Consider the following 16018-nt stretch of genomic DNA (forward strand, 5'->3'; position numbering starts at 1 on the left):
ATATGACTTTCTTCTTTCAGATGAATCCAGTCCGGGGTGTTGCATTGCTTCAGTCCAAAAGAAGTCAAACAAAAAGCGCCCATCCATAAAAATAATAAAAAAGTGTCTCACATGGCTCTGGGGGGTGAACAAAGGTGTATTAGCGAATTGATGCGTTTTTGTAAAAAAAAATATCCATATTCAAAACGTAATAATCACTTGAATCTAGCTTGCGCCAACAGTTGTACACAGAAGCATGACGTATGGAGGTCAGCACTACGCATGCGCCGGTGAGTCTTGTGAAAACCAGCGTTTGTTTACAGGAGCAAAGGAAGCAAAGTTTCCTTACTTTAACAAAGGAAAACCAGTCTCCTCTTGGCTTATATCGAAATCCTCTGACATTCTTCTTTACAAATACTATTTTGTACTTCTAATTTTTGACCGTTGTTTCTCTCCACTGCGTTTCTGTATGCGTCACTTCTAGTGGTTGACTGATAAGAAGAGTGTAAGAAGAGAAAGTAGGACATAAAACACCCAGCTGAGGGAGGCAATGGATGAGAAAAGAGAAGGAAAGAGCCAGGATCATGACAGTACCCCCACCTCAAGGTGCGCCTCCTAGTGCACTAGAAGATGGGGAATGACGGGAGTGGAAAAAATTGTTGATGAGCGAGCGGTCCAGAACGTCCCGGGAGGGGATCCAGCATCTTTCCTCAGGACCATAACCTTCCCAATCGACCAGAAATTGATGACCCCTCCCCCTGGGGCGAACATCAAGTAACCTACGAACACGGTAGATGGGAGAGCCCTCGACACGGACCGGGGATATGACAGGACGAGGAGGGCCGTGAATAACAGGCTTCAAACATAAACATGAAACACAGGATGACCACGTCGAAGATTGGCTGGCAACCTGAGTCTGACCGAGACCGGGCTAAGTACCTTAATGATGCGGAAAGGTCCAATGAATTTGGGAGCCAGCTTACGCGAGGGGTACTGAAGGGGAAGGATCGTGGTAGAGAGCCAAACCCTCTTTCCACGGACATAACAGGGGGCTTCTGACACGGCGCTTATTAGCGGACCGGCACATAACGGAGCGCGATCTACAAAGGGTGGATCAGACCATTCTCCAAGTTTGTCTGCAACGCTGGATGAACGCACGTACAGAAGGCACCTTGTATTTGGTGTCGGAGGAAGGAAAGAGGGGGGGCTGGTACCATAAGTAGCTTTGAAACGGCGACAGACACAGGGCCGTAATTGTAGGGATATTCTGCCCATGGAAGCTGTTATACCCAAGATGCGGGGTTACAAAATGCGAGACAGCCAACCGATAGTCTGGTTAGCGCGTTCGGCCTGACCGTTCATCTGTGGGTGAAACCCAGAGGAGAGACTGGCTGAGGCACCGATAAGGCGACAAAACTCCTTCCAAAAGAGGGAGGAGAATTGTGGTCCTCTATCAGATACAACTTTCTCGGGAAGACCATGGATCTTAGAAACGTGTTCAACGACAGTCTGGGTGGTCTCTCTGGCAGACAGGAGTTTAGGAGTTCTGCGCCCACGAGCGAGACGGCAGGGGTAAGTGTCTTAGTTTGGGCGCAGACTGAACAGGATAAAGCAGCGAATGTCTCGCTCATGGGAGGGCCACCAAAACCTCTGACGAACGGCGGCAATAGTACCTCTGACCCCTGGCTGAGTGAATAAATTAGACGAGTGCCCCCACTGAAGAACAGCGCGATGGGCGGATGGAGGCACAAACAAAAGCCCCTTAGGGCAGAGCCTCGGCATATGAGTATAAGACAAGGCGCGTTTGACCAAGCGTTCAATTCCCCAGACAACCGTGCCCACTATGACCTGCTGAGGGAGGATGCCCTCATCAGTAGGCACGGGCTCTGAAGAAGGGAACTGGCGTGACAGAATGTCAGGCTTTAGATTCTTGCACCCCGGTCGGTAGGAGATAGTAAAATCAAAGCGTGTAAAGAAAAGGGACCAGCGAGCCTGACGGGCATTGAGTCTCCTGGCTGAACGGATGTATTGGAGATTCTTATGGTCAATCCAGACTATGAACGGGAACGCAGCTCCCTCTAGCCAGTGCCGCCAGTGCCGCCACTCCCGTAACGCAAGACGAATGGCCAAAAGCTCTCGGTTACCCACATCATAATTCTGTTCAGCAGGAGTAAGGCGATGCGAAAAAAAAAGTGCAGGGGTGAATACGCTAATCAGCCAAGGAGCGCTGAGAGAGGATGGCCCCAACACCCACCTCTGAAGCGTTGACCTCGACGATAAACTGCCTTTTTAAATCAGGGGTGATAAGGATAGGAGCGGAAAAAAAACGATTTGAGATAAAAATTAGCAAAACCCAGAAAACGTTGAAGGGCAACATGAGACTCTGGCCTGGGCCAGTCAGTAACAGCGCAAATCTTGACAGGGTCCATACTAATACCCTGGAAAGAGATAACGGAACAGAGAAATGGGACAGATTGAGCGTGAAAGGTGCATTTCTCTGCCTTGACAAAAAGACGGTTCTTCAAGAGTCTTTGAAGGACATGTCTAATATATTTCATATGAATCTGAAGATTAGGAGAGAAAATCAAAATATCGTCAAGGTAAACGAACGAGGTAAACGAAGGTAAACGAAAGACGAACAGGGTTAACATGTCTCTAAGGACATCATTAATGAGAGCCTGAAATACGGAGGGGGCGTTGTACTAGACTGAACTGAAGAACATGATTTTCAAAGTCCCCAAGGGGTGTATTAAACACTGTCTTCCACTCGTCACCCTCCTTGATTCGTACAAGATGATAGGCAATTCAAAGGTCTAGTTTTGTGAAGTATTGTGCCCCCTGCAGGATTTCAAAAGCTGATGACATAAGGGGTAACGGGTACCGGTTCTTAACCGTTATGTCATTAAATCCTCTGTAATCAATGCAGAGGCACAGCGTACCATCCTTCTTCACAAAAAAACCCCAGCCCCCACAGGAGAGGTTGAAGGAATGATAGTGCCCGCGTCTAACGTTTCTGAGAGATATTCGTCAAGAGCTTTGCGCACGGGAATCGAGAGAGAATAGAGCCTCCCGCGAGAAGGAGTGGTACCCAGGAGAAGCTCTATGCTGCAATCGTATGGCCGATAACGAGGAAGAGATGTGGCCCGCAAACGACTGAAAACTGCGCACAGATCAAAGTGGCGTCCAGCAGCCGAGATTCGGATTCCTCCCACCTGCATAGGTTCAGGAGCGATAGCGGCTACAGATGGAGAGCTGACTGTGGATGACGGAGTGGCCATGGTCAGAATACGGCGAGCCCGTTGGCACAGCTCAAAGCGCTTTTCCACTCGAAGGTGGAATCGATCAGGGGATCAAGGCGTGTCGGTACATCTCGGGCCAACACTTCGTCCCTTATCTCGGCATTAAGACCCTCAATGAAACGGGGCACCAGGGCTGGCTCGTTCCAGCCACATGAAGTGGAGAGGGTCCGGAACTCCATTGGTGGTGGTGCGTAGTCCCTGCCGTAACGAGGACAAAGCGTGAGAGGCTTCTGGACCATGGGCATGGAGGTCAAAAACACGCAACATCTCCTCCTTAAACTGGGTGTAACTGATCAGACATTCGGCCTCGGCATTCCATAAAGCCGTTCCCCTCTCACGGGCTCTTCCTTTGAGAAGTGAGATGACATAGGCGATACGGGAACGCTTTCTGGAGTAGGAAGACGGCTGAAGCGAGAAGATGACCTCGCACTGAGTCAGGAAAGGCAAGCACTCTGTGGGTTCTCCAGAGTAACATGGGGGGGTTGTTCACCCACGGCTCGGGCGGATCCTGAGGAGCGGACTGGGAAGCGTCCATCCGAAGTAAGTGGAGTTGCTGAGAAAGATCGACACTTGAACGGACAACGAATCCACAACACGGCAAGCTCTTTATCTTGCCTTCCCAGCAACGCCCCTTGCATCTCGACAGCGGTCTGGATAGGGTGACCTCCAGCCTGATCCATCCCTCTTGGGTTGGATTATTCTGTGATGAAACTGAAGGGTCCAGAGACAAGAAGCAGGTACAGTCTTTTTAATGAGCAAATTAGGAAGCGCCACAAGGCTTATAAACAGAATTAAATATTCACAAAAGGGTAACCCAGGAGTGCTTTGTTGCTTCCTCCCAAAACAGTAACTGAAGATATCACCCGCAGATCCAGGTGGCTCTTGATCAGTGAGATCTGGACAACTGGCAAGATGAGGAACCCTCTGCTACTCTCAACGGAGGCCACTGGGTACAGCAAAGAAGAGGTGAAGCACAGCAGCCAAGTCAAGTCATCTTTATTTATATAGCGCTTTAAACAAAATACATTGCTTCAAAGCAACTGAACAATATTCATTCGGAAAACAGTGTGTCAATAATGCAAAATGACAGTTAAAGGCAGTTCATCATTGAATTCAGTGATGTCATCTCTGTTCAGATTAAATAGTGTCTGTGCATTCATTTGCAGTCAAGTCAACGTTATCACTGTAGATGAAGTGACCCCAACTAAGCAAGCCAGAGGTGACAGCGGCAAGGAACCAAAACTCCATCAGTGAGAGAATGGAGAAAAAAACCTTGGGAGAAACCAGTCTCAGTTGGGGGGCCAGTTCTCCTCTGACCAGATGAAACCAGCAGTTCAATTCCAGGCTGCAGCAAAGTCAGATTGTGCAGAAGAATCATCTGTTTCCTGTGGTCTTGTCCTGGTGGTCGTCTGAGACAAGGTCTTTACAGGGGATCTGTATCTTGGGCTCTAGTTGTCCTGGTCTCCACTGTCTTTCAGGGCTGTAGAGGTCCTTTCTAGGTGCCGATCCACCATCTGGTCTGGCTACGTACTGGATCCGGGTGACTGCAGTGACCCTCTGATCTGGATACAGACTGGATCTGGTGGCTACGGTGACCTGGGAATAAGAGAAAAACAGACTAATATTAGCGTACTGTAGATGCCATTCTTCTAATGATGTAGCAAGTACATCGGGTGTTATGGGAAGTGTTCCCGGTTCCGGTTTACCTAATTAATACAGCCTAAAAATCATTTAACGGATTTGGATATTAAAAGCATATTAGTACGTTATGTGTAAGAAATGTGGCTTTCTAAGGAAAGATTGCTATCACATAGCACACCTAGGTTCCTAACTGATGACGAAGAATTGACAGAGCAGCCATCAAGTCTTAGGCCCAATCCCAATTCTATTTTATACCTCTTCCCCTTCCCCTTCCCCTTCCCCTTCCCCTTCCCCTTCCCCTTCCCCTTCCCCTACCCCTCCGCCTACCCCTTCCCCTTGTCCTTTGAAAATAGAAAATAGAAAATATTCCCTTAAGGATTGGGACACCACTACCATGACGTCACACGTCATCATACGTCGTCTAGCTCTTATAATTCACACATATACTGGTGTGCTGGTGTGCATTAGAGCCTTTAATTATCGTTCTGGATTAATGAACTGCTTACTGACACACACACATATCGGAAATCGCGAAGCTCACACATCCAGGAGAAAATAAACTTGTCAACGCAGCCCCACGACTTTTATTAAATACAATTTAAATACTGAATCACTACATTATATTTATATTAGCGATGAGAGGATACAATCGCTGTTTTTAAGTAAACTCACTCTAAAAAGATAAACGAACAGACGCGAATACACACAACTTCCATTTATCTCTCTCTCTCTCTTTCTCTCTCTCTCTCTCTATCTCGAATAGGCAATATTTGAGAAAATGGTTTAGCGATTTCTAATTATTGGGGGAGATCAGCCCACCTCAATGTCTATGGCAGTTCGCCCTGATATCATGCAGTCTGTAATATGACGTTAGCAAATATTAGCGATTTTTTGCAAACATTTATTTGAGTAACATGACCGTTAATATGAACTTACAATTGAATATAACATAAAACAAACGATTATTTTCGTTAAAATCTTTATTTATGCCAAAAAGCTTACATTTATGTGTCTTTTTGTTCGCTGTAGCAGCCATGTTTCAGAGATAATTCATACCCCTTCGTTTGAAGTGTGGTCCCGAAAAATCTTCGTTTGACGGGTTATCTGGCCCTTCCCCTTACCCCTTCTCCTATAACCAAAAGAGAATCGAGACACCCCTACCCCTTTACGTGAACGCACGAAACGGAGGGGGAAGGAGGGAAAGGGCTAAGGGGTAGAATTGGGATTGGGCCTTTAGAGAGTGTTCTATGTTAATACATGCAGAGTTTTTAGGTCCTATAATTAAAACCTCTGTTTTTTCAGAATTTAGCAGTAAGAAATTACTTGTCATCCAGTTTTTTATCTCAACTACACATTCCATTTGTTTTTCAAATTGGTGTGTTTCCCCGGCCCACGAAGAAATATAGAGCTGAGTATCATCAAGGGATGAGAAAAGAGAAGGAAAGAGCCAGGATCATGACAGATTCGACTAAGTTTGCAGGGTTTGTGAAATTAGATGTTCATTAGCCATTCAAAGATTTTTTTAAATGATATAAGTACGTATTTGCTTAATGCTGACAGCAAACGGGAAAGTATTATAATGTTTGCCTTTCTATTACTAATAATATAACAGCAATTGTTATAATACTTGTTCATATCTGTATTAGACAGAACTGTTAACGATGAAAGCAGGCAAGAGGAAGAATGTGAGCACTGTGTCAAAATAAAATAAAAATAAAAGCCCCACCTCGAACACATCGGGCAAGCAGAAAAACTTAACGGCTAATGCCAATATTTACAAAATGCCAAATATCGGCCTTGGCGATATAGGTCGACCACTAGTCACTTCTGAGTGGCGCATGCACAAATCTGATATCTTACGTCATTCCCTTGGAACTTTTTCCATTTATGGGGCAGCTGGTTAGAGAGTAGGATTTGTAACCTGAAGGTAGCAGGTTTGAGTCTCAGTACCAGCAGGAGTTGTAGGTGGGGGGAGTGAATGAACAGCACTCTCTTCCACCTTCAGTACCCATGGCTGAAGTGCCCTTGAGCAAGGCAGTGAACCCCCAATTGCTCCCTGGGCGCTGGAGCAAAATAGCTGCCCACTGCTCCAGGTGTGTGTTCACTGTGTTTGTGTTTTCCCCACTCCCTGCTGTGTGTGTGCACTTGGATGGGTTAAATGCAGAGCACCAATTCTGAGTATGGATGGGTGCTTTTTATTTCACTTCTTTTGGACTGAAGCAATGCAACACCCGCTGACTGCTTGAATGCTTGTTTGTAAATTTGGTGTAGAAGCAATTTTCTCTCAGAAATTGCTTGTAAATACCACAAATAATTACAAAGAAACATTGAGTAACCCTGAATTAAACATGACATTTTAAGTAGAAAGACTAAAACATCATTTATTTTCATTTTTTTGTAAATGTACTCCAGTACCCTTTACGAAGTGTCTATTTACACAAAGTGCAAATAGCCAACATTGTTGGCAGAACACTACAAAAGATGCTTATGCAACATTGGATCCAGTGGTGTCATATCACTTTGGAAAGGCATTTATAAAAAAAACTTTTTTAAATAAATATCAGATAGGGTTCGGTTAGGTGTAAGGAGGGATTTATTGTCCCAATAAGTGACATCCACTTAATAATTTGAATTAAAAATGATAATTTACACTCAATATGTTATTATTGCATAATGTTTTATAATGTACTACAATAATGAGGTGCAGATAATTGGCATTATTTGCAATAACTGGTATAGTTTTAACATATGGCGCTTTCCACTGCGTGGTATGACTCGGCTCAACATGCCTCAGTACGGCACGGCTCGGTTTGTGTTTCCACTGCGGTTTAGTGTCACTTTAGAGTGGGCAGAATTATTCACATGTCATTTATATTTGCGGCCACCTCTACTGTCGTGACTCCTGGAAAAACATTTTCATTCCACATCGCCCCATCAAGCTCTCGATGGATCCGCTCCTCTGCTATCAATGAGAGGAACGTCTTTACTTTCTCAACAGACAATGAAACAGCCACTTTTTAGATGTTAAAAAAGGTGTGATTCTTCGTTGGCTGTGCTGATTTAAATCTAGCTGTTCTGTTGTGTTTGTGTTGCAAGTTCAGTGATGCAGATAGTGACAATTCTCTAAACGAATCAGTGATCAGCAGAGTTTACACATCACGTTTTGGTAATGGTACGGTTGACTTGGAACCCTTATCCGGGTACCCAGGTACTGTACCCACCGGAAAACCCCCAAAAGTGAACCGTACTAAACCATACTGTGCCATACCATGCAGTGGAAAAGCACCAGTAGTGTAAATAGAATCTATAGCTGGGTAAATAGCATATAGCTAAAATATATATATATATTGCTGTTTTCACTTAATATAAATAGAACCCATTGGTATTTTAAATTAGTGTAAATAGCACCTATCGCTATTTGCACTTAGTTTTCAATAGCATCTATTGCTATTTGTAATTAGTGCATTTTTATTTACAACTTAACACAATTTTACAGTGTCTTTTTCTAAAAGCCTTGGTTTTGCCATGTGATATTAAATATTTTAAGTCAGTTCTAAGTACTAGTCCTTGTTGTTTAACTTACTTAAATAATAAACACGGGTCAAAATATCATTCTTTATACTGAAATATAGGCTACTTTCTTATTCAGATATAATTTTCGTGGATTCCGCTGGCTGCAATCTATGATCTTTGCTATAGAGGAAATCAACAACAGCTCTACTCTTCTTCCAAACATCACACTTGGCTACCGTATATTTGACACATGTAACACTGTCTCGAAAGGCCTGGAGGCGTCGCTAAGCTTTGTTGCGCAGAATAAGATTGATTCAATCAACTTGGATGAATTCTGTAACTGCACAGGGAACATCCCATCAACCATTGCAGTGGTTGGGGCATCTGGATCTGCAGTCTCTACAGCAGTGGCTGACCTTCTGGGGCTCTTCTACATTCCTCAGGTTGTTTTGCAATTTCCAAACCATCTCTAAGTGTTTCATTAGAATAATTTTGTGAGCAATTACAAGAAATAAGAAAAATATACTTGGTAAATGCAGCATGAATAAATTAATGTTGATTGTTCGTAAAGACAACAGTTCTATTACACTCTGGATACATATCTGGATTATCTCATTTAATCTAAGAACTTAATTGACTTAAATTGTCCCTTTTCTCCACTGTTTTTTTTTTCTTTTCAGATCAGCTATGCTTCATCCAGTCGACTTCTGAGCAACAAGAATCAGTACAAATCCTTCATGAGAACTATCCCCACAGATGAGTATCAGGCTATTGCTATGGCTGCCATCATTGACCACTTCCAGTGGAACTGGGTGATTGCTATTGCCTCTGATGATGAATATGGCCGTCCGGGTATTGAAAAGTTTGAAAACGAAATGTTTCATAGGGACATCTGCATTGATCTTAATGTTTTAATTTCACAATATATTGATGAAGCTGAGATTCGACGCCTAGTGGACCGCATTGAAAACTCAACTGCTAAAGTCATTGCCGTGTTTGCTAGTGGACCAGATATCGAGCCACTTATTAAAGAGATGGTGAGGCGAAATGTTACAGACCGTATCTGGTTGGCAAGTGAGGCATGGGCCAGCTCTAGCCTGGTTGCTAAGCCAGAGTACCTTGATGTCATGGGAGGAACTATTGGCTTTGCACTGAGAGATGGTCATATACCCGGTTTTAAAGAGTTCTTACAGCAAGTGCACCCAATGAAGTCCAGCCATAATGAGTTTGTGAGAGAATTTTGGGAGGAGACTTTTAACTGTTATCTAAAAGATAGTCCAAGAAATGAGGACAGTGAAAATGGCAGTACAAGTTTCAGACCACTGTGCACTGGTGAAGAAGATATTGCAAGTGTGGAGACGCCATACCTGGACTACACACACTTAAGGATTTCTTATAACGTGTATGTGGCTGTTTATGCCATAGCACAGGCACTTCAGGACATACTAACCTGCACACCTGGAAAAGGATTGTTTGCTAATGGTTCTTGTGCAGACATTAGGAAAGTTGAAGCTTGGCAGGTGGGTTACTTATTATACTTCATTTATATTTGTAAGCTGCACAATAATTTTCTGTTGCAGTATTCCAGAAGGTTCCCTTCTGCTCTGCTCTGGTCTTTTTAAGATGGCAACAAAATGATATTCACATGCCTCTTTTTATTCTAAAAGGTTCTGAAACAACTGAGACACCTTAACTTTATAAACAGCATACGGGAAAAGGTGTGCTTTGACAATGGCAGTGAGCTCTCAGCAAATTATACGATCATAAACTGGCATCGATCACCTGAGGATGGTTCTGTTGTATTTAAGGAGGTTGGTTATTACAGCATACATAACAAGAATGGGGCCAAACTTTCCATTGACAAGACTGAGATACTGTGGAACGGCCATTTAACTGAGGTGAGTAATCATAGAACATACATATAGTTCCTAGTTTTCATGGCTCTTAGATTATTTATTTAGCCTAGTGTTCATTAACTAATGGAGTACCCAAAGGATCACACACTTACAGACAAATGCAACTTGTTGTATAGACCTTTAGCCTGAGACAATATATCTGATACTGGACCACAAAAATAGTCATAAGGGTATTTTTTTTTTTCAAAGCTGAGTTTTATACATCATCTCATTTCCATTGATGGATCATTTGTTAGGATAGGACAATACAGAGATACAACTATTTGAATATCTGAAATCTGAGGGTGCAAAAAAATCTAAATATTGAGAATATTGCCTTTTAAAGCTGTCCAAATGAAGTCCTTAGCAATGCATATAACTAATCAAAAAATGAGTTATAATAGGAAATTTACAAAAATATCTTTATGGAACCTGATCTTTACTAAATGTACTAATGATGTTTGGCATAAAAGAAAAATCGATAATTTTGACCCATATAATGCATGGCTATTGCTACAAATATATGTGTGCTACTTACAGTATGTGGTCCAGGATCACATATTGCTTCTCTTTTCTCTGTCAGGTACCATTTTCCAACTGTAGTGAGGAATGTGAACCTGGAACCAGAAAAGGGATTATTGATGGCAAGCCCACATGCTGCTTTGAGTGTACAGAGTGCTCGGATGGGGAGTTCAGTGACCATAAAGGTTAGAAAATTTAGGAATTAGCAACTTAATATCTATTAGAAGACTGTCAGCACTTTCTTTGCCATTGGAAGCAACAATGGTAGAGCAGTTTATCTCTAGTCCCAATTAAACAGGATTAATGCAATTCTGTGATGTTAAGGGTTTAATGCAGGAGTGTCCAATCCTGTTCCTGGAAGGCCAATGTCCTGTAGACTGTGCAATGCATTATGGATGCTCTCTAGTCTTGTTTGTACTCTCATTATTGTGGTGCATTATGGGATTGAATGAGTGCGCTTGATATTATCTGCTGGTTTCAGACACCACTACAAATGCCTGTCTCCTCAAAAAGTGTGCTAATTAAGGTTTTGAACAAAGCCCAAGTTGAATATTACACTTTCTTCAATGGTAGATCCACAGAGATGCCCTGGCTCAGGTGTCGGCTGATATTTAATGCGCATCTTGTCAGTAAAGCCAGTTCTGTAATCAGTGGTAAATCCCTACACATGCGTGATTTCACATGGAGAAGATTTTACTACACAGAGCTGTTGTTCACTGACAAGCTGCGCCAAACCACAATCATATATTGCGCATGTTTTGCACAGCTTGTCTGTGAACAACGGCTTTGTGTAATAAATGCTGATCCACGTAAAATCACGCACATGTAAAGATTTACAGCTGATTACGGCTTTACTGACAAGATGCGCATTAAATATCAGCCAACATCAGTTCAGTTCAACTAGTATCTGTGCAATTAAATTGATGATATTGCTGGAAATGAAGTGTCCCCAACTAAGAAAGCCAGAGGTGACAGCGGCAAGGAACTAAATCTCCATCGGTGACAAAAATGGAGAAAGAAACCGTGGGAGAATTCAGGCTCAGTTGGCCAGATGAAACCAGCAGTTTAATTGACCATTCGCAGGGAGCTTGATTGACAGGCGATCAGATATGACCAGTCAGAACATGGATGTTTTGCGCTGCCGCTGCTATCCGCCATCTTGCCGACAGCTACAGCCAGTCTCCATAGAAATCCATGTTAAAATGGGGTAGAAAAGATAGACTGAATTGAAACCTTTTCAGAATAACTAAGTATAAATATGTGCGGGGAGTTAAGCTGTGATGTTGTTGGCTACCACAGTTATGGCAATAAGCCAAGGAATTCCTTTTAAAGTACATGTTTTGTGTTATAGAAAATCTGTCATGTTCCCACTGTTTGCATGGCTTGCATCGGTTAAGTTAAGTGTTAAATAATAAAATAATATGTAAAAAAGTGTGCTCTTATCATGCTGTGGACAAAATCCCCTGGATTTCACAAAATATGTAAATGTGCTTGGCCATTAGCCGCAGCCGCAACACATCTAGCCTTGTCCACAAATCAGAGAGTAGATTAATTTAGGTGGATTTAAGGTTGAAAAATTGTGTGTTCTGCACCTGTTGGTCTTCTGCAGCAGGAGAATGGTTGGCCACCTCTGTTAAAACGTAGTAATCTTAGTTAATAAAATAATCTTAGTTAATTTAACATTTGCTGATTACATTTTAAAAATAAAACCAATGTTAACCAATGTGTGGTTAGTGAACTTTGAACAAATAAACAATGAACAACTGCATTTTATTAACCAGCATTAACAAAGATTAATACATGGAAGGAATATGGAAGTATTACTGTAATTATCACAACAGTTTGAATATTGTATTTTGTTCCTATTTCTTTTCTTTTATTCCACAGATGCCAGTGTTTGCTCTAAATGCCCAAGTAACTCCTGGTCTAATGGCAATCACACATCCTGCTTTCTGAAGGAGATTGAGTTTCTGTCCTGGACTGAACCATTTGGGATTGCTTTGGCCTTATTTGCAGTTCTTGGGGTTCTGTTAACAGCTTTTGTTTTAGGTGTTTTTGTGCAATTCCGTGATACCCCAATTGTGAAAGCATCGAACCGAGAGCTGTCATTTATTTTGCTTTTCTCACTCATCTGTTGTTTCTCTAGCTCTCTTATATTCATAGGTGAACCACAAGACTGGACGTGCCGTGTTCGGCAACCAGCTTTTGGAATCAGCTTTGTTTTATGCATCTCTTGCATTCTAATTAAAACCAATCGTGTCCTACTGGTATTTGAAGCCAAAATCCCCACCAGTCTCCACCGTAAATGGTGGGGACTGAACCTGCAGTTCTTACTGGTGTTCCTGTTCACATTTGTGCAAGTGATGATCTGTGTGGTTTGGTTGTACAATGCCCCACCAGGGAGTTACAAGAACTATGACATTGATGAGATCATCTTTATCACCTGTAACGAGGGCTCCATGATGGCATTGGGGTTCCTTATTGGGTATACATGCCTGCTGGCAGCTGTTTGTTTCTTCTTTGCCTTCAAGTCTCGGAAACTTCCTGAAAACTTCACAGAGGCCAAGTTCATAACATTTAGCATGCTGATTTTTTTCATTGTTTGGATTTCCTTCATCCCCGCATACTTCAGCACGTATGGCAAATTTGTCTCAGCGGTTGAGATCATTGCCATTCTGGCATCCAGCTTTAGTTTACTAGCCTGTATCTTTTTCAACAAGGTGTACATCATTCTCCTAAAACCATCCAGAAACACAATTGAGGAGGTGCGCTGTAGCACAGCAGCTCATTCTTTCAAAGCAGCAGCTAAAGCAACACTACGACACAGTTCTGCCTCCAGGAAGAGGTCAAGCAGTGTGGGTGGGTCCTCTGCCTCCTCGCCCGCTTCCTCAATCAGCATGAAGACCAATGGGAATGAAACTGAGTCCTCCTCTACACGGAGACATAGCCAGAAACCAAGGGTGAGCTTTGGAAGTGGAACAGTCAGTCTTTCCTTAAGCTTTGAGGAAGCTAGAAAGAACTCGGTCAAATAAGTGCACAAACTGGTTTGTGAATGTTTGTACTTCCACTGTAATGTAAATCTTGTTTTTGATTTAAAGCATATGGTTGGTTTTGGCGTCAAGGTGGAGGTATCACATTTCCATTATTTTCTCCAAAGCAACCTCCACTGAATATGAGAACAGCCAGAATCCCTCCCAGTGTTCAGGCACAGACTAATCTCTATCAACAAAACTTAGACCTGCCATAACTCACACGAGAGTCATTTGTATGCGAGCCATTTCTTTACCACCATTCATAGGCACTATTTATGTCATTCTGTTGAAGGCATCTGCAAAATGCCTAAAATGTAACACAGAAGCAGATAAATAAAACAGAAACACTTGATTTATGTCTAATGTGTTTTCTAGTCCCTTGAAAATAGTTTTACTGATTCGGAGAAGAGCTTACAAGCAAAAAGGGAAAATGAACTTGTATCTATATCAGACTGCTGTTTTGATATGGTGACAGCTCCAAGACTGCAAAGGATTTGAAACAGACCCAGTGATGACCTTTCTTTCCCAACAAGCAGGTAAGATACCTGTTCATTACAAGTTCTACACAGTCCCTTTTTACTGGAAGCTCTTCTTGGAACAAAGTTTATTTTCTTTGAGATGATGACTCACATGGTTGCCTTTTTGAATCATCCATTGTCAACAGTATTGCTCATAATATGGCTACAAACTGTCAGACCAAACACACCTTTCACTGCACAACACATGCACTGTAATAGTGTGACTTTCTTGTTATTGGAAGTAACTTAAACCATGCAAAGACAAATGACGTAAAAACTGACATTTCCCACTAAGTCTGATGCAACAAATTAAACTATAAATAATTATTACAAGGAGACAGAATGAACACTGACTTTTTACATAATTTGTCATCAATTGTTTTTTAAACAATAAAAATCTGCCTTTTCAAGGTACATTTACAGTAGATCCCAGAAGAGAATAAACATAAATATAGTAAATAATGGCCAACAGATGTAAACTATGACATCATAATAGTTGTTTCTGATTGGACAACAAGCTTAACAATGAAAACTATAACTCCAGAGAGATAGATAATAGGTTTCATTTTCATATAAAAACAATTTATATAATATAAAACAATAGCTAGGTTATTTGTTATTAAATGGTTACATATTTGAGAGATGATTGCATTTTACTGGACCATCTTTTACCTGTGCCACAATTTTTGACTTGATATCCAAATACTAGTCAAAAGAAAGTAAATTCTTCTTTCAGTCCAAGAGACAAAGGAAGCAGGAAACAAGGTGGAGGTGAAATGAGCAGAGAGATAACTTTGATATTCGGTCTGATTTAATATGTCCAGTGCATCAAACATTCTACTAAAGCACAAGGAATGGAAAATTCACAACAGAAGAAGTGTACAACGCAGAGTTATGTTTGCTCTGTTTAATCAAGTGGATCAGTTGACTTAAATTCAGATAGCAGATATCACACAAACAGTGATGTTTAGATTAAAAGTCAAGATTAATACAAGCATAACCATTCAGTGCATGTGCTTAAATTAGATATTTAGTGACATCTATGTTCAGAAGGAAAATTAAAGGTCAGGGGACATCCTTGCCTAATTGCTTGCAAAATTGGGCCTGTCTCAATACCAACGTTTGCATTCTTGGCCACTTGAGAACGTGTGAATTTAACAGGATGTAAGTAAACAAGACTTTCCCAGGACTGCTCAGTAATGCACACTAAATCCAAACTGTTCTGAGTAGTGTTTCAGGCTAAGCATATTCTGCCATTCATCATGTTTAGGAACTCACGTGTCCTGAAATTGTGATATGTCAAGGAAAATTGTGTGTAAATTCATTTACTTTGATATTTGTATGAAATGTAAAGTATAGTATATTTTATATAAATTTTATATTTTATCACAATTAAAAGCACCACAATTAAATTGTCCTTCATGGGCACTACTAAACAGAAATGTGTAAGTAAAGCTCTGTAAAAACTTTACTTGCACTTGAACACTTAATGAAATATGTCATGTATGTAGTAATCAAATGCAAAGACTGTAAGTGTACGGAGACAGACCCAATGGGTCCACATAGCTACAACTATGGTCAACTGGAGTGCAGGCACAACAGGAATCAAGTGCACAAGA

At 41.7% G+C, this 16018-nt stretch overlaps 1 protein-coding gene across 1 annotated transcript; it reads left to right on the forward strand.

The window, feature by feature from the left end:
- The first annotated feature begins 7704 nt into the window (after window positions 1–7704).
- casr (calcium-sensing receptor) lies at window positions 7705–14215 on the forward strand. Its single transcript, XM_059548985.1, has 6 exons — window positions 7705–7727; window positions 8569–8875; window positions 9113–9952; window positions 10100–10330; window positions 10911–11034; window positions 12737–14215. The coding sequence occupies exons 1-6, from the start codon at window positions 7705–7707 to the stop codon at window positions 13879–13881; spliced, it is 2670 nt and encodes an 889-aa protein (XP_059404968.1). The 3' UTR covers window positions 13882–14215.
- The last annotated feature ends 1803 nt before the right edge of the window (window positions 14216–16018 follow it).

The sequence above is a fragment of the Carassius carassius genome, chromosome 5 (genome assembly GCF_963082965.1).
Source record: "Carassius carassius chromosome 5, fCarCar2.1, whole genome shotgun sequence".
Taxonomy (NCBI): domain Eukaryota; kingdom Metazoa; phylum Chordata; class Actinopteri; order Cypriniformes; family Cyprinidae; genus Carassius; species Carassius carassius.